This window comes from Octopus bimaculoides, chromosome 6 (genome assembly GCF_046866305.1).
Source record: "Octopus bimaculoides isolate indiv1 chromosome 6, ASM4686630v1, whole genome shotgun sequence".
Classification (NCBI taxonomy): domain Eukaryota; kingdom Metazoa; phylum Mollusca; class Cephalopoda; order Octopoda; family Octopodidae; genus Octopus; species Octopus bimaculoides.
This window is the reverse complement of record NC_142933.1, coordinates 116,924,676-116,948,035: the sequence shown is the minus strand read 5'-3', so window position 1 is coordinate 116,948,035 and position 23,360 is coordinate 116,924,676. Positions and strand designations below refer to the sequence as shown.

The window sequence follows — 23,360 nt, the reverse complement described above, 5'->3', positions numbered from 1 at the left end:
TCTGTCCTTATTGCCTCTGTGGAGTGCTCTATTGCCCCCTCCTCTGTTGTGAAGCGCACCTCCACAGTGGCGTATCTCCTCCCTCTCGTAATGTATGTTGTGAATCTTTTTATATTCTTAACATATTCCTCTATGGCCTCTATTGGTGCGATCTCTATCTTTCTCGTGGCTGCCTTCATGGTTTTAAATATAACCGTTCTTTTTGTCCTGTTGGCCGATGGCTCTTCAGGCGGTGTTAGCTTCAAAATGTTTCCTTCCTTTGTGATTAATTTCTCACTCTCCTTCATCTTTCTAGGCTCCACTTTCATCTCGCGGACCTCCAACTCTCGCGTGTCTACTCCTTTGCCCGTTGCGGTCGCATAACTTGGACCTGCCTCCGGCGCCTTCTCCATTTTCCCCACAATGGGAAACAAAACAACAATAAACAAATTAACAACTTTGGCAACAATTCAAAAAATTCAAATCAACAACAATGGCAACAATTCGATAAACACTTCAGCACAAACCCACGTAAAAACTTCACAGAGACGAAATACCTGGGGTTTTTTTTTATTACATATGCGAGATAACATAGAGGTGACAAACAATGGATAGGCCTAGTGTCTGCAGGGAGTGGGTGGGTCTGAGAGGGAGTGGGTGGGTCTGAGAGGGTGTGGGTGGTATGGGTGTGGAATGTGGGTTACAGTTTAGCTCACTTGCCTTTTTTCGTTCTTTTCCTGTTACATTTTCCCATTTATTTTTTCCTATTTCTGCTACTTCCGTTTCTTTTTCGGTTACTTCCTTTCTGTGGCTCTCTTCTATCTTCTCTTCTGTATTTTCTGGTCGCTTTTTCCTTGTCTTTGACGTACCTTCTGCTCTTATGTGTCCCTTCAGGCCACATTTAAAGCAGCGTAGAACTCTTCCTTCAACCCTGACAGTCATAATTGTTTCTTCCATAATTATTATTTCCGTAATGTTTTCCATCGTTTTTTTTGAACCCTGGACAATCATATCCAGTGATTGACCTCTCCAGTTGACGCACTCTTTTTTCTTGACCTAGAGCACATTGTCGAAGAGATAGTGCTGCCCGATGGCGTAAGATTGAGAATGGTGGTGGAGGGCAGGCCGCCTATATGTTATACATGTGGGGGAAAGGGCCACATGAAGGTGAAGTGCCCCCAGAGGGAACAACAGATAGACCAGACGGAGAGGCAGGAGAGCACGGACCAGGTGGTAGAGGTCGAGACAAAGGAGAAAGCAACGGAGGATGGGTTCACGGTGTTTAAAAAAAGAAAGAGAAGTGGGAGAGTGAACTCTCCGCCAGAGGAGCAGAAAAAGAAGAGATGGAAAAGGAGGAGACCAGAAAGAAGGAAGACGAAATGGTGGTGGTTAAAGTAAGCGAAAAGGAACTCGAAGAAGTGTTCAAGGAGGAGTTGCACAAGGAAGAGACATTGGTGAAGAGACGCCGGTTGTTCCAGCGGAGGAAGACAATTTAGAAACGCAACTGGAGAGACTGTTCAGAATGGTGGAAGAAAAGAAGGTACCAGGAGCTGAGCAGGAAAAGAGAAAACAAATAAGAAAAGGAAAATTTCGATGGAATTTTGTGACGTACGCAAAAAGCAAAGAAACTGAAAAGAAAATATTAAAGATGAGGCATCTAAGAGTAAAGTTTCTCACAGATGTGTATTCCGAGAATGTGAAGGCCATCATGGTTGACAAGGACATCTACAATAGACTAAAGGACATGTATGGAAAAGGGATTGACCCGCCAGGAGTGATGGAGTTCGATGAATTGCCACCAGTAGTGGAGCTAAAAGATTTAGAACCTTTCATGAGATATTAAAAAGTAAAATTGTTTTATTGAACAAAGAAAGAAATAAGTAAAATTGTTTCATTTTTTTTTTAAATGAGGAAAAAACGTGATTAAGAAAAAACAGTAAGATAATAGAACAATTGTAAATAGTTTATATAAACGTTCAAATGATACTGCATGGGAGTGGAGCCCATGCAGCCATTTCATTTTTATATAACATCTCATTTTCATTCGTTTTATGTTTTTTTGTCCCCTCTGTGTTGTGGCAGTAGTACCAAAATAAAGAAAAATTGACAGAGGTTTGCGCTCTCTGAGTGCTCTTGTTAAATATGACTTCACAAAAAGCTTTTAGTTTTTCACTTGAAGTAGTTGGTTTTGCTACTCAACTGGCATAGACAAAACTTTTCTCAGAATGAGAGTCATTGTCTTAGCTGGTTTGAAGAACCCGTAGGTGTGAATTACGAAAGCATTAACTTTTTAATTTTGAAGTTGCTATTCTTACAACTTTTTTTCTTCTGTTTCAGAGATTCAAATCTTTTTTTGCTTTGACGTTCAATTTCACTGTGATAATGATAATTCTCGGTAAGTAGGAACTCATATTAATACTTTGTTAATATCTGTCTCTACCTAGTAAGCTGAACTTTATCTAGATGGACGTGATGCTTTTGAGCAACTGAGAATACGAAACTCCTCTTGAACGAGACACCAGTCCACCACAGGGTTAACTTGCGCATTCTCTTCCTAACTATCGCTGATACATATTTCCAGTTAAGTGGACTGAAGCAACGTCGAATGAAGTGCCTTGCTCAAGGACACATTGTTTCTCCAGGTGCGTCAATCGAATCCACCTCCGAACAGTTATAAACCGAACGCTAGCAACACACTATCAACGCACCTGTACTTATGGTGGACATCCTATTAAAATAATTCTATTACTGATTTACTTCCCGAAAATATCAGTTATGGTAAATTTTGTCTTTGTCCCCATCACCGCTATTTATATGCTATTTAAAGTAGATTTCACGCTCAACCAAATTAAAAATAAAATTTATTCTATTGGATTGGTGCATAATTATTGCGGCTTTTTTTTCAACAAATTTTTTATTCAACAAATTTTTTATTCAACATGTAACAAAATCTTTAAATGATTATCCCGGAGGATATTCACCGTCTACTTCAATTACTGCTTCTCATTTGCTTAGCAGACGGTGAGACCGTCATTTAAAGATGTATTCGTTAAATATTTTTTTGTTGAATAAAATTTGCTGGAAAAAAAAAAAAAAAGAGACGCAATGAATTATACACCAACAATAATAGTTTCGTTCCAAACGTAAGTAAATTGTTAGTTTCTTTAAACTCCGTGGAGCTTGAAATGAATATTCGTATGACAATGCTTTGTTTATTCATGCAGATAATTCTAATGTTGCAGTTGACGTCAAATAGCTATTTACGCTTGTTCAAATCCTACGTAAACAAAATGTAAAGGATCTTAACTGCCACCAAATCAACAAAAAAATGCTACTACACACATTATGCTACTGCATATGTCTGTGAGTGTGTATATTCTTAAAATTCGTTATACTCTCGCATTTGAATTTATTCTAATTCGCACGATGTTGTGCGTAAAATACGTCGTTTAATTAATGGTGAGCCAGCTAAAATACAAAGATGCAAATTAGCTACGTTAATAGTTCAATTCTTAACTACTTTGAATTCTATGTCATTAACTGAGGAAGGAAATTCAAGGACATGTCCTATAAGAGACGGTCAGCAACCTGCGAAACTGTCCGTCGGAAATCTCTCCCAGTATTTTTTTTTCTGCACATCAAAATCATAGGAATATGTCTAATTTTTTTTTATTTCTTCATAGGTAGAGCTTTCACATATTTTTTGTTATGTGCTCAGCACAACCGATGGTGTATTTTCGTGTGTATAATCTATGGTATCTAAATAAAATTACATTTTTTTTCTGCGACTTCTTCCTGAAATTATTTTCGTGTTCACTACAACCATATCGTCGGTAAACCGACAGTGACAAAATCATTGAAGCGGAAGACAAGATTCCATGCGAGATTTGTTTTAGCTCTTCAAATTCTGAGTTCAAATCTTACCGAAGTTAATTAGGACTTTCAACCTTCTGACGTCAAATTTCGTCCAGTGGTGAGGCTCCATCTCGCGAGTACAACAGTTTTGGAGGTGTTGTTACTCCTTGGTAGCAAATGATCTAATAATTTCACCAATCCACCATCTTGGACTAGTACTTAATACTAAGTAAGATTAGTCCACTCTGGACTGGAATGGTATAATCGGTCAAGAGCTCCAGTTACAGCTCAAATAGATGGCCTAGTGAATAAAATATACAGGCCTAGGAGGCTAACCTCTAGATATGTCCCACAGGTCATCTGGAGTGTGGATATGTTCTGATTCTCGGCTTTCCCGCCAATGTTATATTGGTCCTGTACTTCAAGGGTAAACTAAATAAATCACCAGAAGGCATCAGGAAACCACTTCACCACCACCACCAGAAAAATCACGAAACTTCAAAATTGGGCATGGAGGTCTGTTAGCTGAAGTTTGTAAAACGGGTTTGGCACATAAGAAGAGAGATTTGTTCTAGCTTTTTTACGTTATGAGTGCTCTGAGAGGTTCAGATGAACTTTTCTGCATCTAACAGTCAAGGGAAAAAACGAAGGTAACGGAAAATCACAATTATATTCACTCGTGAAATTTCCATGACAAAGCAGTGCTTGTCAAAGACGCCACTCAGGGTCGTTTTGTCGACTTGATGGCACAAGTCTGTGACCATCCCATTTCTATAAGTTGTCTAAATCAGTGGCTCTTTAACTGGGAGGTAACACCCCCTTGAGAGCTTAAAGGCTACCTCGTTGGCTCAAATACTTACCCGCTGGTTTATTTTGGTCTAAATTTAAGTCTGGTCGGCGTCTTTTGCTGAGATTTAGTCGCAGGACGGATTTAATGTTTCATTACTTCAAATTTACAAGACAACTTCTCAGAGCTACAGGCAGTTGTAACATCATATTTTTCCCTCCAAAGACCTTAACCTTTTTTTTTTTAACTGGATATCCTTGATTATTTCTTTCAAAGACGTTTGCATTAGCCGTTCTGTTGAGAAGCTCAGTGTAATAGCTGCAACAACACTTTCATGTCGGCAATTTGATATCTTGTTCGTTTAACCGTCGTGCTTTTCAAACGATTTTCTTCTTTTCAATCTAAATATATTTTCATTTTATTTCTCTATTTGTAGTTTGTCTCTGTGGTCATAGTTGGAAAGAAGGATTCGTCAATGCTCAAACCACATACATCGATTATTCCGAGGAAAAAATTGACGCAAAAATCGGTTTATCATTTTCTCTCGCCAGCGTCAACATGACTCTTAAAGGTAGGTTGACAAGAACAAATTAATCACATTCTTTCTCCAGATAGACTTCATCAATTTAACATGGGGTGGGGGTATGAAATTAATTAATCTTCGATAAAACGAAAACTGAGTCAAGACAAAGCAGTTTGAGTTGTGCCAAAGGGACAGGTTTTATACGAGGATTCCTTATTTATCCTTGAGACTATTGTAAATTGTAGATGTTATATACAAACAATCGCTCAGCCACATTAAATAGTCGCTCGTACATTAAATACAGACCAAGAAATATAACATTCACACAATGGCAATATTCATTTGGAGATTCTTTGAATTCCTTCAAGAAATATTTTAAACGCCAAAATTAATTAACCAGTAATACGAAAATATTTAATCGCTATTAACGTATTGCCGGCCGTTACTCACGAACGAGTATGATTTGGCCCGGTTGGTACCCATTTTAGCTGAGTAGACGAGAGTAACGTGAAATAAAGTGCTTTGCTCAGACACAACACACAATCTCATCTATGAATCCAAATCCTGACCTTATGAACTGAACATCTTAACCATCAAGCCATGCGCATTCATTGTTCCATTTAGTATAAATCTCAACATTAAAAAAAAACACTGAACTCTTATTTTCTTTGTTTATAGAGCAGGTAGAATAATAAACAATGGTTTCTATATATCTTTATTGAATCCTCCATTCCCTCAAACACACTCTGACCCTTATACTAAAACCCTCTCTTCTCTACGAACTTTTTGGCAATATCAAGATGTCAATTTCTTTGCAGTTGTGCTATTGTCTCGCCTGTCTAAAGTAATTTTGTTCTTCCCCACTCATTGATTGCACTTTGCCTACGTTCAAATAGCCTCTTCTCTGATTATCATTACATGCACTCTCCCCTATTAAACTCCACACTATTTTATCAGTATTCCTATTCGTTGTTCAACTATTTCCAGTTATATAAAAACCCTGATAGACTAAACCACCTTCTTCACTTCTGATCTGAGACAACTCCTCGATGACTTTGGGCAATTCCCTCCTTTCCTAGGACACACATTTAACTATATTGTAAAGACAGAGAGTAATTGATACCTGGTGGAGTGAAATAAAAATGTATTTGGTGTCAAAAAAGCTAATAATATTAAGGTTGCGTTTTTAATTGGCTGATTTAACATAAACGTAATGATTCAAGATAGGTTTCTATTTGAAATAACATTTTCGAATTCTTATTTATGGTGGAAAACAAAACCTTGCTAATATTTTACTGACGTTAATTTTGACTATAAAATTAGTTATATGAGAATGTATTCGGAGAACTGGATTGCTGCAACTAGCAATTACGGCTGTATTCAAGGAGTGCAAAGCGGCTTTTTATTTGGCAGCATTTGTAATCTTTCTTCCTTGTCCAACCAAACTAATTTGCTTTGCTGTTAAAAAAAGTTTAATTTACTTTTGGCAGGTGAAATCAGTCAGAACTCGACTGTATATTACAATGAACAACTTTTTCTATTCGACGGTAAGACAATATCCTTTTATTTTTGCATCTTACGAACCATTTAATATTAACTTGCACATAATTTCCACGATAACTAAAATATTGGTAACTGAAAGCAAGCCACGGCGCTTCGTTTTATGTAAACAACTTTGTTGTTGTTGGCACTCCGTCGCTTACGACGTCGAGGGTTCCAGTTGATCCGATCAACGGAACAGCCTGCTCGTGAAATTAACGTGCAAGTGGCTGAGCACTCCACAGACACGTGTACCCTTAACGTAGTTCTCGGGGATATTCAGCGTGATACAGTGTGACAAGGCTGACCCTTTGAATTACAGGCACAACAGAAGCAGGAAGTAAGAGTGAGAGAAAGTTGTGGTGAAAGAGAACAGCAGGGTTCGCCACCATCCCCTGCCAGAGCCTCGTGGAGCTTTAGGTGTTTTCGCTCAATAAACACTCACAACGCCCGGTCTGGGAATCGAAACCGCGATCCTATGACCGCGAGTCCGCTGCCCTGACCACTGTGCCATTGCGCTTCCACATGTAAACAACTAACATTGCTTGAACAAACAAATGAACTCTTTCACTACACCACGGTCATTCAAGTTTTTTTTTTCTTTAGACTTCAGTGTTCAGTCAACGGCAGTGAAGAATATTTGCGATGTCGATTAACAAGAGTTCAAAATAATCAATGCCGGTTCAACTTTGCCTTTTATGCCACATCACATATTACCTTTCAATTAATGTGAAGGATTAACTCCGATTATTGTCTAAATCTCTGTCGTTGATACTGCTATATCCAAAGCTATAAATGAAATCCTTGGTAATTCTGAAATAGGTTGCTTACTACTGTTTCTAAAAATCCCAAAATACGAAATCTAAAGAATCCAATCGACAGTAAAATGGTTTTCTTAAAATAATTACTAGGCAAATAATGAGCCAACGAAGGAACCTCCACGTTGTCACTCGATCTCCTAGGAATAGCAGTTGAATCTCCCTCAGATTACTCCCTAGATTCTTAAATAAGAAATTTACTCATTAGATAATTAAATCCGACATCTTCTGTAAAAAGGTAAAGTACTTTTTCATCATAGGATTGCCCAATCCAAAATGGCCTAGGACTACATAACTGAGAAACTGGGTCATAATCTAACGTGATTTCTTTTCCTAACATTTATAGTAGTAAGTTGAAGTTGGATTTAAGACTGTTCTGGAGCAATACTGTATAGTATTGCTCTATACAGTAGAATCTTGCATGTGTGATTAGGAAAACTGACCAGCTAAAATTATTCAAGCAATTACAAATAAAAAAAAATTCCGTCTCTAGATGTTTAAAATCTAAAACGGAATACAAACAAGAGAAATACCTCCAAGATCTATTAACCGAAATCCTTGGACACTGGAGATAAAACGGATACTTAGATAGCTGAGGTCTCATAAGATTAGAAAACCTTAAACCAAGAAAAATTATTTGGTCAATGTTTTTGCAATTCTTCAATTACTCTTGTGTCGGTTTCACCAGGAATGACTAAAGATTAAAAGGCAGTAACAATGCTGCTCCCAGTGAACCTAGAATGCGAAGATTTTTTTTTAATGATTAATTCTCTTAAAATGCATTTTCCAATCTACTCCCTATTTATTTGTTTCATCGTTAATTTTAATGAAACCTCTCATTTCGTAAGATATCTAACTAGTTACAGATATTATACTGAAGATTTCTAAAAAGAATAAAATAGTTTTGTAAACTACATAATGTATTTTATGCATATTGTTCCTCGAATTCTTTAATCTCAAATTTGAATTTCTAATCCTACTTCATGTTGTAAGGGGCTGGTTACTGTATTAACTGTCATTGCTAGATAGGAACCACATGTCTTTGAGCCGTTTAGTTATTTTGTAACAATAGAAATAACAAAGATTTCAGTTGATTTAGCAACTTATCAAACGGTAATAGGAAGTCTTTTTTCTCTGTATGTTTAAGTTTTTTAAATTCTAATTTTCAGCGGACGAATTACAAATACAACGTGGCCACAAGTTCCAACTTGGTTTACCGTCACCAATTCTGACTCTAACTGATTACATATGCTTTGAGGGCAGTGATTTAATGTGGGGAAAATATCTTCGAACTGCTGGATACTACGCCTATATTTTACTATGGTAAGTACCTTCTGTAAAGCCCCAATAGATTGCTCAGACTTCCTGTATCGTGTCATTTAATAAAAAAATTTTAATTTTAATTTTTCCAGTTCGACGCTCACCTTTTGGATAATAACAGTAATTTTAATGTGCTCGGTAGTCTTCTACGGTTCCGTGATGTTTCTGATCAGTGGACTCACCATGTGTATAACTGCAATCGTTTATCACTTACTTCAGCCACCGCATCCAATTCAAATACCGTTTGGTGAAGAAGTGCTTCGACTTAGTTATGGGTGGTGTTTCTATCTTGTATTGGTAACAGGTAAGAAAATACACTCTCTCATTCTCTTTGTGTCTCTCACACGCACTCTTCTTTCCTCTTTTTTTCGCTCGCCTTTACTTTTAAAATTGTTGGATTATTCTTTGTCATATCTCGTCAAAGAATCGAATCTATAAACGCAAATTAACTATTTTTGTGAACATCGTTTCGCTAAAGCGTCATTTTATAACTCAACCCCTTTAATCACGGATAAAAAAGTAAAACTATTTTTTTATTTATACTAAAATACGGATAAATAACACATTGAGTAAATCTGCTTAATTTTTGGCCTGGATAAATAAAAATTTTACTAGCATTAGGTAAGTAAACATACTAATTTACTTAAATCTGTGATTTACGAGAACACGCAGCCATCTTCTATGACGTGTGAGCAAACTGTCAGAATCACGTGGTCTTGGTTATCTGTACGTTTTAGAGGTGTCCAATGAATTGGTAATTGTGACTCAACTTATTTATATTTTTGTAATTTATGTTGAAAAATTGCCCAATACATTGTATAAAGTGACTGAAGGGGTTATGCATATTTTAATTTCTTGTTGGTCTGCTTTGATCCATATAGACTTCGTTCACAGACTCTTTAAGCGCATCTGTCCAGGTTAGTTATTCCTACACTCGCACTGTTGTACCTGATGTTCCGCGCACGGTCGAACGAATCCAATTTACTGAAAGTACTGTAGAAGTCGGAAACTGCCTGGCATTCTACTTGCAGTATTCTCCAAGCAGAAAACAGAATCTTTTACTTGTTTCAGTCATCAAACTGCGGCCATGCTGAAGCCACTGCCTTGGAATAATTTAGTCGAATAAATATATTCTCAGTATTTTTTTCTCTTAGAGTTTGCTATATTTTGCCGAACCACTAAATTAAGGGGACATAAACAAACCAGCACCAGCTGTCAAGCAGTGGACATACGTACACACATGACGGGCTTCCACACAGTTTCTGTCAACCAAATTCACTCACAAAGCATTGGTTGGCAGGGGTCTATATATATATATATATATATATATATATTTTGACAGGAAGGACAACAAAAAGAAAGAGACCTCGATATTATGCAAATAGAGGAATTTATCTGTAAAAATATGTGACACTTATTCAGTAGCTATGATAAAACTCTTAGTTTCGGATGCCAGGGTGGGAGCCCACGCCAACATCTCTTCAGTTAGCCGGATAACTGAAGAGATGTTGGCGTGGGCTCCCACCCTGGCATCCGAAACTCGGAGTTTTATCATGGCTACTGAATAAGTGTCACATATCTTTATATATATATATATATATATATATATATATATATATATATATAATCTTTGATTATTAACTTTATTCTGCTGCTAACCTAGTTCCGAAATTCAATTGCAATACAATATTTCTCTTTCTCAAGGTATTATTACTTCTGTGATCGGTTTGTTCTTCGTGGCATTGAATTGTTTTGATCCAAACAGATTGCACTGTTTATTCGGTTTTGAGAATGAAGAAGACACCGAGGAAATGTCCAATGCCGATGGATATAATCGGGTTAGTAAAATATTTTTCTTGAATTATATTTTCTTATTTGGAGAGAGAAAGACATGGGCCAAGACTGTAGAATGTCAGCTTACGGATTGTTCATATTCCATCACATTCTCACGAGGAACACCGTATGCTGAAAAGTTCCTGGTTTTGAGGGTATCGCGAAAGGCCTGGCTGGAGGTTCAACATTTCGAGTTCTTTTATAGGGCTTAGAAAAACTGAAGTACCCAGCCACGCCTGCGCCTCTGGAAATTTTATGTTGATTTTTTTTAATGGAAATTACAATAGGAGGTGAGGACTTGTATAAGAAAACTGTACTGGACCTTCATGCTTTATCAGTCATATTTCTGCTAACAACGTCCTACTGCCATTCTAATCCCAACATAGATTTTTTTCAATGTATTTAAAATATAATTATACCTGGTTTGAACAATTTTAAAATATTTTCAAGTAACATAACGACTGTCTAAATAGCGTCGCTTCTTTGACATTTACTACCCCTCGTGATCTCTCAACGATTTCAATAGGGTACTACTGCTCAGGTTAAAAACTTCTGAGCTAGCACTTTTTGTTCTTTTGATAAAACAATTTTCAGTAATATCAGAGCTTGTAACTCTTCAGTAAATAGCAAAGTCAGAGAATTTACTCGGTGCAAACAAAACATATTTGCTGAAATACTTTTTGTCAGTTACAAGTTGATAGCAAATAATGACATTAAAAAATTCGGATGTAATTTTTCTAAATTAGTTCTGCGTTAACTTCGCCTATTTATCGAGTTTTATTGTCCTTGACAACAGTTGAAAGTTCATTTTTTTTTTCATATTTATGCTAACGAAGCATTATCGTTTGTTTATATCCAGACATTTTTTTTATTAGCTCATATTGTCTGCAACAGAATAAGAAGTACGTAGCGTCAATAACTAAATATACCACAGCTGATTCGGCTATTAAACTTTAGAGAGGAAAAGCATTTATGTTCGAATATTTGTAGTTGAAGCTTGAGGATGGAGTGTAGATTCATTAAAGTACTTTTCGAAGTAAAAAGACTTCGACCTTACTTAATTCCGCCACTCTCAAACTATAGATTTACAACAATAGCAGAGGATATAAAAGTAGCCGCCTTCGGAAGTGCCTGGGTTTACCACGCAGTGTAAGCACTTCGCGCTGTATGGAAGCAGCAACAAGTTCAGTCCTTGGAGAAATTCATGGTATCCCTGGTACCAGAACACCTTCAGTACTCCAATTTCAGAGACACCGAAGTGTTTGACGTAGGGGTTGCAGTGAGAACAGGAAGTGGAAGGCAGTAGTGCACCAGAAACGCAGTCCTCCTTGGGGGGTGGGGCTGCACAGGGCATGGTCTGATTCAGAAGTTCAACAGACCCAATATGACGCAGTAAGCAGAGGCGGAATGTGGTGCAAAGGATCAGTGGAGAAAGAGCAAGCAGAGGAAACAAGGTACCTGGATAAAGTGGGAACGGATGATGGAGCGGAATGTCACCTGGAAAGACAATCCGGAAGCAGTTAAGTTCTTGATTCATGCCTATCTATGGTGTCCTCGCCAGTTTTATTTTCTGAGTGAAGGACACTATCACTAGACATGATCAGGTCGTGAAGACCGTAGCTCAAGCAGTCAGCAAGGAGATCAGTGACAGCAAGAATGGCAGAAGTGGTCTTTGTCAAAGAGGAAAAGAAGCCAACGAAAATAGGCAAGAACAGCTTCGAGAGAGTAATTTCCAAAGAACGGGATTAGATGATGGAAGTTGATCTGGAGAAACGGCTAAAGTTTTCAGCATGATTGTGTGAATGTACTGCTTATGCATGCTGAAGTAGATACATGTTTAGGTTCTGGTGATTTTATCATTTGGTGAATATCTTAAAATCTTTGCATCATGGTTTATGCAAATAGTTTAGCAGTTAAAGATGCGAATCATTAGTGTTATTGAACCTCATAGTTTTCAATAATGCCTCAAAGAAAATTGTAGGAATTTGAATCTGAACACCAAACCAAGAATATTTTATGAGTTTCACTTAATAAGTCGATCAGTGCACTCGTCTAAATTAAATGCGAATTTTGTAAAATCTCAATTTGCTAGTGGCTTTCTCGATTAACTTTTGATATTCGAAATAAATTAGAAACTATTGCTTGCTTAATTATTCTTCGAACGCAAATATGCTAATCGCTGTGTATGTCACAGGAAAACAAATTCACAACGCACACGTGTCATTGGTGCAAGGAATTCTGGGATACCGGTGTCTCGACGTGTTGACTCCTCAGCCAGAAGCATGCCCGGATCTTTGAACCTAAACAAGAGCGGGGGGGGGGGAGCTTTGTTTAAAATTTAGTCACTGTTCACATTTCGTTGAAACTAATATCTGTTAACATTAAATTTCATGTGGACATGAAGGAAATGAATGAGCAATTAGATCATTTGGAATTCAAACTTGTCTCCAGCTTTTAACTTTCAAATATAACTTAACAAATCAATGTAGTTTCTTTCTAGTTTGTATTATTTTGTATTTTTATTTTCAGAAAAATGAACTTGCTCTTAATGGTAATGTAAACTTGGGCTACAATGCGGAAATGAAGATATGTAAATCAATAGAAAATCAAGCAGGTGAACCAAACTTAAATCTAGTCAATAATTCGCTGAATAAACATATAACATATCCAAGTAGCTCGAACATGTTTTCTACGCCAAACTCGCTTGAAAAGAGTCAAGATAATATCCAAGAAATAAATGACAAACTCAGACCAAACGGAGATTTGAGTCACGTTGTTGTCGTCAATGAAAATGAACGTCTCTGAAAATGTAATTGCTTTACTTCGAAACCTACATACAAAATCTCTGAATCTCAAAATTCTAATTCAAGGAACCAGTAAGGCGTGTTGGCTTCCATCTTCCTTCAAAAAACAAATTATACAAGACATGGTTTTCCAACCTGTTAATATAATTTTAGTAATTGCCTTTCTAGGTTTTACTAGAATGTTTTTAAAACGTGATCTATGAATTCATACCATTTCAAAATTTTTTTTTTTTTTTTTTTTTCTTTTCTCAATTTGAACGCCTTATCTTTCAGTAATTTCTTGTATTACTATTTTCTGGCTCGTTAAGAAGCTTGATATATGAGTATATCCTAAACAAAAAACGGTAAATTTCGGTTTGAATGCATCTAGCCTCGATACGCGTGTTGATTTTATTCTTGAAAGACGCAAGGTAGCAGAATCATTAGAGTAAATCTCTTAGATCGTAAAAAAAAAACGCTGAAAGAAATCCTAGCTTCAAATAGCGCCGAGGTGGACTTTGCCCCTCCTTGTGCGTGTAATAGAAAGAAAAAAACAATTTTGTTTCTGGATCATATCGTCTGCAAATTAAATAAAGTGAAATCGATCATTCTACATAATTTTTCTTTCGATAAACTGTTTCTGGCATGCAACAGTGAAAAGTGTCTTTAAGTCACTTGAACATTTTAACTGATTTTGAAAGAGAAATTAAATGCAACTTTTGGCTTATCTGAGCGTGAACAGGCTTCGAAAATTGATTTAATATACTGTTTAAGCTTGAACTTCTTATTAAAGTATGAATATATACATATAATCAAAACGGATACATCATTTACATATATTTATGGTTTCCATACAAAATTCAAAAAATAAATACACGCTTTGAATTTTTCCTTGCTAAGATGCAAATACACACGAAGCCATTTCTCATACTCCGTGAGTGCTATATTTTATTTTATAATCCACAAAGATATGTTCTTAAATTTGCTGACTTCATTACGAATTTGAAATAATAAATCGTTAGAAATAAACGTTTCAGTTTTGGGTTTTTTTTTTTTTTTTTTTTTTTTTCTGAATAACACTGTCACTTGTTAAATGCTAAACGAAAGAGTATGTTCGGTTCTCCGAAGGGCTTGTGGAGTAACGCTACTCGACAGCGTACGTAACTCGGAGGTCGGGTAATCTCTCCTGGTTGGATAGCTACCTCTCTGCATTTAGAGGTTATAGCTCTGGTATAACAGACATGTGATTAGAATGATCCAAGCCGAGCCAACCGGTAAGAGACTGAGTAGACCAAGAACGAGCTGGCTGAATAATAGTCAGTCTCATTTGGTCACGCTTTGGAGTACATCTGGAAAGTATGACAGTTGCTTCTAGTACAACCTTGGGGAGGTGGTGTCTGAAGACTATACCCCCAACCCCATGACCTTTTCAGGAACGGCTGGCAGAGAAACTGGAATGGTAAGATACTTATATTTACTAATTGTTCAACCATTTATCTTTAAAAAGAGAAAAAGATAGTTTGACTTTCTGTTAGTGTTAGAAAAATTCAGCTCATATTTTTGGATTCTGAAGTATCTACAGCACTTAACAGTTTTTAAAAACATTATCTGATCTGCGTTGTTTGTGTGAGTGACTAAGTTTCCATGACATAAGTGAACTGCTGGAGATTCCGATTAGACTTCGTCTTTTTGCAATGTGTCTAGAGAAATTAGCGTTGCGATGCTCATCCTCTTCGGAGGGAATCTATTTAATGCTGTAAGCTTTAAAGAGAAAAAAAAAACTAAAAACGGATGACTGTCGGTCCCAGGGTTCAATCGACTGTGGCATCTTGGACAAGTGGCTTTTACTATTGCCTTGGTTCAATCTAGACCTTGTGAGAAATTGAGTAGACGGAAACTGTGGAAGCCCGTCGACTGGATTGTACATGTAACTTAAAAGTACAGCTTTATCACAAACCATGAGATGCTGATTCTTGTTAATTATACAAGTGCCCATTCAGTTACTTAAAAATAATGAATAACCAAAACGTGGAGAGTAGTTGTAGTAAATACGGGATTATGCTTTACTTCTTAAGACTATTTGTTTGAATTACAAATTAAATGCTCTAAACTGATACCACATGATTTTAAGGAAGGTGGTAACAGACAGTTCCATATGTTTCCATACCAATACAGAATCCAAGCAAGCACATGCATGCATACGACAAACCTTGTACAAAATTCACTCACAAAACACTGGTCTGCGGCCTGAAAAGTAAGATACCAGACAATGGAATCGAACCCAAATGAAAGAATGGCTTTTATTCTATCAAATTGAAACAGATATATATGTTTCTTGGTGAAATTTTGTCCAGTTTCACGGCAAATCTTTATAGTCTCGATTAGAAGTAAAGTCGTAGGGTTTCCACCAACTTGAAAACTTCAAAACTTTCTGTCGCTGAACTTCAAATTTCTCATATCGGCCTTTACGGAAAAGATAAGGATCCGCGTCAATCATACCTCCAATAATTTCCTGAGTTAGAAAAGTAGAGAACAAACAAGTCGTTATTAAAATACTTAAAAGAAAATAAAATTGACTATACATTTTTTCTTGCGTTCACTAACTGATACATACAGAATCATACTGGCATGCGATTGTGGCAGCTATGCTTTTTTTTTTTTTTTTTTTTTTTTGCGAAGGCGCCTGGCTGAGTGGTTAGAGTATTTGAGCTCACGGTCATAGATTATGAGTTTCGTTCTTGGACTGAGTGGTTTTGAGGAAGGTGTATTTCATCTCAAGTTGCTCCAAATTACTCAGTTGAAAATGAATACCAACGTAATGCTGGTACAGCCGTCTCTCCATATAACTCACATGTTTTCAATATCCATAGCAAGCTGTTCCGTTAATCAGATCAACTGGAACCCTCGTCGTCATAACCGACGGAGTACTAGTAGGTAGCAGTAAAGTAATTCCAACAGATCAACAGGGGGAGAACTGAGAGGATATGTTGCCTGGGTCGCACTCGCTTACGAGTGGCGGCTGTGCTTACTTCTAAGCGAGAATCAATAAACGATTATATTATTTCAAACAGTTGAGTAAAAGTTTACTTGGCCAAGCTTTTATTGTTATTTTTCATTTTAGTTAATCAATTAGAGTGACAAGCTTTAAGAAAAGTTCATTTTTATCACAGTACTGTTGACTTATATGGTCATCAGTGGAATTTATAGATTTTTCTACCTGACACCAGTTGGCTGGAAAAATGAGTGTCACAAGGAGATAGAAACAAACATATAAGGGAGCAGGGAGCTGAAAGATGGTTGCATTTATTCAACAAAAAATTAACTAGACTCTATAGGAGTGGCTGTGTGGTAAGTAGCTTGCTTACGAACCACATGGTTCCAGGTTCAGTCCCACTGCGTGACACCCTGGGCAAGTGTATTCTACTATAGTCTCGGGCCGACCAAAGCCTTGTGAGTGGATTTGGTAGATGGAGACTGAAAGAAGCTCCTACTGCCAAAGAAATATACATGTATGTGTGTGTGTCTGTATCTGTCCCCCCAACCGATGCTGGTGTGTTTACGTCCCTGTAACTAAACCGGTTTGGCAAAAGAAACTGATAGAATAAGTATTAGGCTTACAAAGAATAAATCCTGAGCTCGACCTGCTCGATTAAAGGCAGTGCTCTAGCATGGCCGCAGTCAAATGACTCAGACAAATAAAAGAGTAGAAGACAGTACACAGAAAATATGTTTCCTTTTGTTTTTACTAGTTTCATCCAGAGAAAGGGGCTCCACTAATGTTGCCAGTCAAAAGGGTATACAAGCAAAAAATTCGGAATGGGGGAAGGGGCCGATATTCTAGGTAAGTATTCTAGGGCACTGAAGTTAGAACAGAAAATGGGAATAGAGTATAAAATATGTGTGGTGTATATATATATATATAAATATACATATATATATATATATATATATATATATATTTATATATATATATATATATATATACATATATATAAATATATATACATATATATACATATATATAAATATATATATATATAAATATATATGTGTATATATATATATATATATGTGTGTGTGTATATATATATATATATATATATATATAAATATACATATATATAAATATATATATATGTGTGTGTGTGTGTATATATATATATATATATAGTAGGGTAAAAAATTGGATATTAATTAATATCAATTTAATACCAGGAAACTAGCACATTAAAAGAATCAGGAGATTCAGAAAAAAAAAATATATATCATCATCATCGTTTAACGTGCGCTTTCCATGCTAGCATGGGTTGGACGATTTGACTGAGGACTGGTGAAACCGGATGGCAACACCAGGCTCCAATCTAATTTGGCGGAGTTTCTACAGCTGGATGCCCTTCCTAACGCCAACCACTCAGAGAGTGTAGTGGGTGCTTTTACGTGTCACCCGCACAAAGGCCAGTCAGGCGGTACTGGCAACGGCCACACTCGAAATGGTGCATCTTATGTGCCACCCGCACAAAAGCCAGTCCAGGGGCACTGGCAACGATCTCGCTCGAAAACCCTATGAAGGCCAGTCAGGCGGCACTGGCAATGGTCACGCTCAAAATGGTGCATCTTATGTGCCACCCGCACAAGAGCCAGTCCAGGGGCCCTGGCAACGATCTCACTTGGCTTGCCGGGTCTTCTCACGCACAGCACATATATATCGTCGCCGTCGTTTAACGTCCGCTTTCCATGCGAGCATGGGTTGGACGATTTGACTGAGGACTGGTGAAACCGGATGGCTACACCAGGCTCCAATCTGATTTGGCAGAGTTTCTACAGCTGGATGCCCTTCCTAACGCCAACCACTCAGAGAGTGTAGTGGGTGCTTTTACGTGTCACCCGCACGAAGGCCAGTCAGGTGGTACTGGCAACGGCCACGCTCATCTCGCTCGAGAAACCTCATGTGTCACCCGCACAAGGGCCAGTCCGGGGGCACCAGCAACGATCTCGCTCAAAAGTCCTACAACAACCCCACACAAGAGCCAGTTCAGGGGCACCGGCAACGATCTCGCTCGAAGAACTTTCATGTGTCACCAGCACAGGAGCCAGTCCAGGGGCACTGGCAACGATCTCGCTCGAAAAACCTCATGTGTCGCCCGCACAAGAGCCAGCCCAGGGGCACCGGCAACGGTCCCGCACGGGAAGATTTCATGTGTCGCCCTCACACGAGACAGTCCAGGGGCACTGGCAACGATCCCGTCCCCCTCATTTCATGTGTCACCCGCACAAGAGCCAGTCCAAGGGCACTGGCAACAATCTCGCTCGAAAGATTTCATGTGTCGCTCGCACATGAGCCAGTCCAGGGGCACTGGCAACGATCTCGCTCGAAAAACCTCATGTGTCACCCACACAGGAGCTGGTCCAGGGGCACCGGCAACGATCTCGCTCGAAAGATTTCATGTGTCGCCCGCACATGAGCCAGTCCAGGGGCACTGGCAACGATCCCGCTCGAAAGATATCATGTGTCGCCCGCACATGAGCCAGTCCGGGGGCACTGGCAAACGATCCCGCTCGAAACATTTCTTGTGTCGCCTGCACATGAGTCAGTCCGGGGGCACTGGCAAACGATCCCGCTCGAAACATTTCATGTGTCACCCGCACAAGAGCCAGTCCAGGGGCACTGGCAACGATCTCGCTCGAAAGATATCATGTGTCGCCCGCACAAGAGCCAGTCCAGGGGCACTGGCAACGATCTCGCTCGAAAGATATCATGTGTCGCCCGCACATGAGCCAGTCCGGGGGCACTGGCAAACGATCCTGCTCGAAACATTTCATGTGTCACCCGCACAAGAGTCAGTCCAGGGGCACTGGCAATGATCTCGCTCGAAAGATATCATGTGTCGCCCGCACATAAGCCAGTCCGGGGGCACTGGCAAACGATCCCGCTCGAAACATTTCATGTGTCACCCGCACAAGAGCCAGTCCAAGGGCACTGGCAACGATCCCGCACGGGAAGATTTCATGTGTCGCCCTCACATCAGACAGTCCAGGGGCACTGGCAACGATCCTGTCCCGCTCATTTCATGTGTCACCCGCACAAGAGCCAGTCCAAGGGCACTGGCAACAATCTCGCTCGAAAGATATCATGTGTCGCCCGCACATGAGCCAGTCCAGGGGCACCGGCAACGATCTCGCTCGAAAAACATCATGTGTCACCCGCACAGGAGCTGGCCCAGGGGCACCGGCAACGATCTCGCTCGAAAGATTTCATGTGTCGCCCGCACATGAGCCAGTCCAGTGGCACTGGCAACGATCCCACTCAAAACATTTCATGTGTCACCCGCACAAGAGCCAGTCCAGGGGCACTGGCAACGATCTCGCTCGAAAGATATCATGTGTCACCCGCACATAAGCCAGTCCAGGGGCACCAGCAACGATCTCGCTCGAAAGATTTCATGTGTCGCCCGCACATGAGCCAGTCCAGGGGCAATGGCATCGATCCCGTTCGAAAGATTTCATGTGTCAACCGCACAAGAGCCAGTCTGGGGGCACTGGCAACGATCTCGCTCGAAAGATATCATGTGTCGCCCGCACATGAGCCAGTCCAGGGGCACTGGCATCGATCCCATATTTAGCGTGCCAAAACTAAGACTTTTGAATATTACTCTATATAATTAATAGAACCATGTGCACGTTCTTCACTCGTTGAACAGACTCCCCAGACAAATCCTCTCCACCCAGCTATGCAAGGGGAAAAGAAACCATGGAAGACCTAGACTGAGATTCAAAGATACACCAAAAAAAAAGAGACATGAAGTGGAAAGGTATTGATCATAATAAATGACAAAATCAAGTGAAAAACTGACCAGTATGGAGAAAGTTTATCAAGTCATGCCAAAGCCATGAACAGTCATACAGTCATAGTTGTGACAACTGACTGCTGATAATATATGTATGCATATACATGTATGTGTGTGTGTATATATATATATATATATATATATATATATATATATGGGCGCATATACACACAGACACACACACACACAAAGGCCAAGATCTATAGTAAAGGACACTTGTCTAAAATACCACTCAGTGGCATTGATACCAAAATAATGTGGATCCAAAGCAAACTTCTAGAACACACACCCATACATACACACATAATACACCCACTTACCAGGATTTTAACTCAAAATGTGAAAGGTTCAAACTGAGTATCACGTAGTGTGAGTTCTATGGGGTGTTCTAACGATTATGTATAAAAGTATGAAGGTGAATAACTTCAGGTAATAATTGGAAATAAACAGTAATAAAATTCATATCTATGTAGAGAAAAATACTGAAAATTGCAGTAAAAATTTTATTGCATTTCCTTCTCATTATTCAACGAAATTCGATTTACAATGCTCCATTTGCTTGAGTATGTTGTGTTTCCTTCGAATTGTCTCCTTCAGTAAAGGAGTAATGATGGGTGGAGGCTTTAGACATACATACCTACACTCACAAATATATATATATATATATGTTAGATCAGGTAATGAAAGTCACGGAGAGGGTCACGTCCCAACTAATTAGGGAACGAGTCAATTTAGATGAGATGCAGTTTGGGTTCGTGCCAGGGAAAAGTACCACTGATGCTATATTTCTGGTAAGACAGCTGCAGGAAAAATACCTAGCCAAGGATAAACTTCTGTACCTGGCTTTCGTTGACATGGAGAAAGCCTTTGACAGGGTCCCCCGATCCCTTATCTGGTGGTCAATGAGGAAACTTGGGATAGAACAATGGTTAGTGAGAGCTGTGCGAGCCATGTACAGAGACGCTGTCAGTAAGGTGAGGGTTGGCAATGAGTATAGGGAAGAATTCCGGGTAGAGGTAGGAGTCCATCAAGGTTCTGTCCTCATCCCCCTCCTATATATCATAGTCCTCCAGGCGATAACAGAGGAATTCAAGACTGGATGCTCCTGGGAGCTCCTCTATGCTGATGACCTTGCACTAATTGCTGAGTCACTATCAGAACTAGAGGAGAAGTTTCAGGTGTGGAAGCAGGGACTAGAATCGAAGGGCCTTAGAGTCAACCTAGCTAAAACCGAAGTCCTAATAAGTAGGAAGGTAGACAAAACACAATCCCCTTCAGGTAGATGGCCCTGCTCGATCTGTAGAAAAGGTGTAGGTAGAAACTATATAAGATGTGCCCCGTGCAGGCTATGGACACATAAGAAGTGCACAATATCAAAGGCAGGTTAACTAGCAAGTTAGTTTTTGTATGTGGCAGATGTTCAGGTGCAATAAACACTGAAAATATGCAGAAAACTTCTGTCTCATTCCAGGGAGAAAAACTAGACGTAGTTGATAGCTTCTGCTATCTGGGTGACCAACTTAGTAGTGGGGGTGGGTGTGCTGAAAGTGTAGCTGCTAGAATAAGAATAGCCTGGGCAAAGTTCAGAGAGCTCTTACCTCTGCTGATGACAAAGGGCCTCTCACTCAGAGTAAAAAGCAAACTGTATGACGCATGTGTACGAACAGCCATGCTTCATGGCAGTGAAACATGGGCCATGACTGCTGAGGACATGCGTAAGCTCGCAAGGAATGAAGCCAGTATCCTCCGATGGATGAGTAATGTCAGTGTGCATACCTGGCAGAGTGTAAGTATCTTGAGAGAAAAGTTGAACATAAGAAGCATCAGTTGTAGTGTGCAAGAGAGATGATTGCACTGTTATGGACATGTGGCGAGAATGGATGAGGATAGCTGCGTGAAAAAGTGCCACACCCTAGCGGTTGAGGGAACCCGTGGAAGAGGCAAGCCTAGGAAAACCTGGGATGAGGTGGTGAAGCACGACCTCCGAACATTAGGCCTCACCAAGGCAATGACTGGTGACCGTGACCTTTGGAAATATGCTGTGCGTGAGAAGATCCAGCAAGCCAAGTGAGACCAAAATCCAAGGCCTCTGCCAGAGATGTAGCCAGCCCACTTACGCGTAACATTCCTTCATTGGACACTAAACTCCGCTTGCGAAGACATGGTGAGGCAAATGAAATTGAAATCGAATTAAATTTGTAGACTGGCACCCATGCCAACGTCTAACACTAAACTCGGCTTGCGAAGACCTGTTGGGGCAAGCGAAAGTGAAATCGTGATGGCACCTGTACCAGTGGAGCACTAAGAGCATCGTCCGAGAGCGATTGTTGCCAGAGCAACTGTCTAGCTTCCGTACCAGTGGTACATGAATAGCACCAGCATGATCGTTACCAACATCGCCTTTGCCAGTGGTACGTGAAAAGACATTCTAGCGAGATCGTTGGCAGTGTTGATGGACTGGCTCCTGTGCAAGTGACATGTAAAATACACCATTTCGAGCGTGACCGTTGGCAGTAAGACATTTGAGCGAGATCGTTGCCAATGCCGATGGACTGGCTCCTGTGCAGGTGGCACATAAAATACACCATTTCGAGCGTGGCCGTCACCAGTACCGCCTGACTGGCCCTCGTGCCGGTGGCACGTAAAAGTACCCAAATCGTCCAACCCATGCTAGCATGGAAAGCGGACGCTAAACGACGATGATGATGATGAAGATTTATATATACTTAAAAATAAGTGTGAGTGCACTGAGGGGTATTATGTGGCCATGATGTGGGGGCGGGTGATGGCCACAAAAGTTTGAAAACCTCTGGTATATAACAACATTTGTAATTAAGCTTTATGGTCAGAAACAAGTTTTTCCTTAACCAAGCAACAAAGCAAAAGCTCTTATCATTTCATTGTAATACCTTCTAGTTACATGTGCAGTAAGTATTTCTATAGCACACAAAGGCACTTCAAAATATATAAAAAGGCCATTCATATACATTGAACAAACCCACTCAATTTTTTAATGGCTTCTTCAACAATATACTGCTATTAGTAAATTCGAAACTTTCGGACTGATATTTGACATGA

The 23,360-nt window shown here is 39.4% G+C and overlaps 2 protein-coding genes across 5 annotated transcripts in view; one reads left to right on the top strand and one right to left on the bottom strand.

Moving 5' to 3' along the window:
* The window catches only part of LOC106882947 (dual oxidase maturation factor 1), a 52,786-nt gene extending 38,320 nt beyond the window's left edge, over positions 1-14,466 (top strand). For all 4 annotated transcript variants that reach the window (XM_014933795.3, XM_089354485.1, XM_089354484.1 and 1 more), the window contains 7 exons: positions 2,317-2,374; positions 5,058-5,192; positions 6,635-6,691; positions 8,671-8,824; positions 8,914-9,125; positions 10,526-10,659; positions 13,184-14,466. In XM_014933795.3, coding sequence (XP_014789281.1) covers positions 2,317-2,374; positions 5,058-5,192; positions 6,635-6,691; positions 8,671-8,824; positions 8,914-9,125; positions 10,526-10,659; positions 13,184-13,459 — 1,026 coding nt within the window. In that variant the 3' untranslated portion in view covers positions 13,460-14,466. The remainder of the gene's footprint in view (positions 1-2,316; positions 2,375-5,057; positions 5,193-6,634; positions 6,692-8,670; positions 8,825-8,913; positions 9,126-10,525; positions 10,660-13,183) is intronic.
* Positions 14,467-15,719: 1,253 nt separating this feature from the next.
* LOC106883006 (pre-mRNA splicing factor CWF19L2) overlaps positions 15,720-23,360 on the bottom strand; it is a 41,795-nt gene continuing 34,154 nt past the window's right edge. The window contains exon 18 of the mRNA XM_014933869.3: positions 15,720-15,949. Within this exon, the coding sequence (XP_014789355.2) occupies positions 15,794-15,949 (156 nt within the window). The 3' untranslated portion in view covers positions 15,720-15,793. The remainder of the gene's footprint in view (positions 15,950-23,360) is intronic.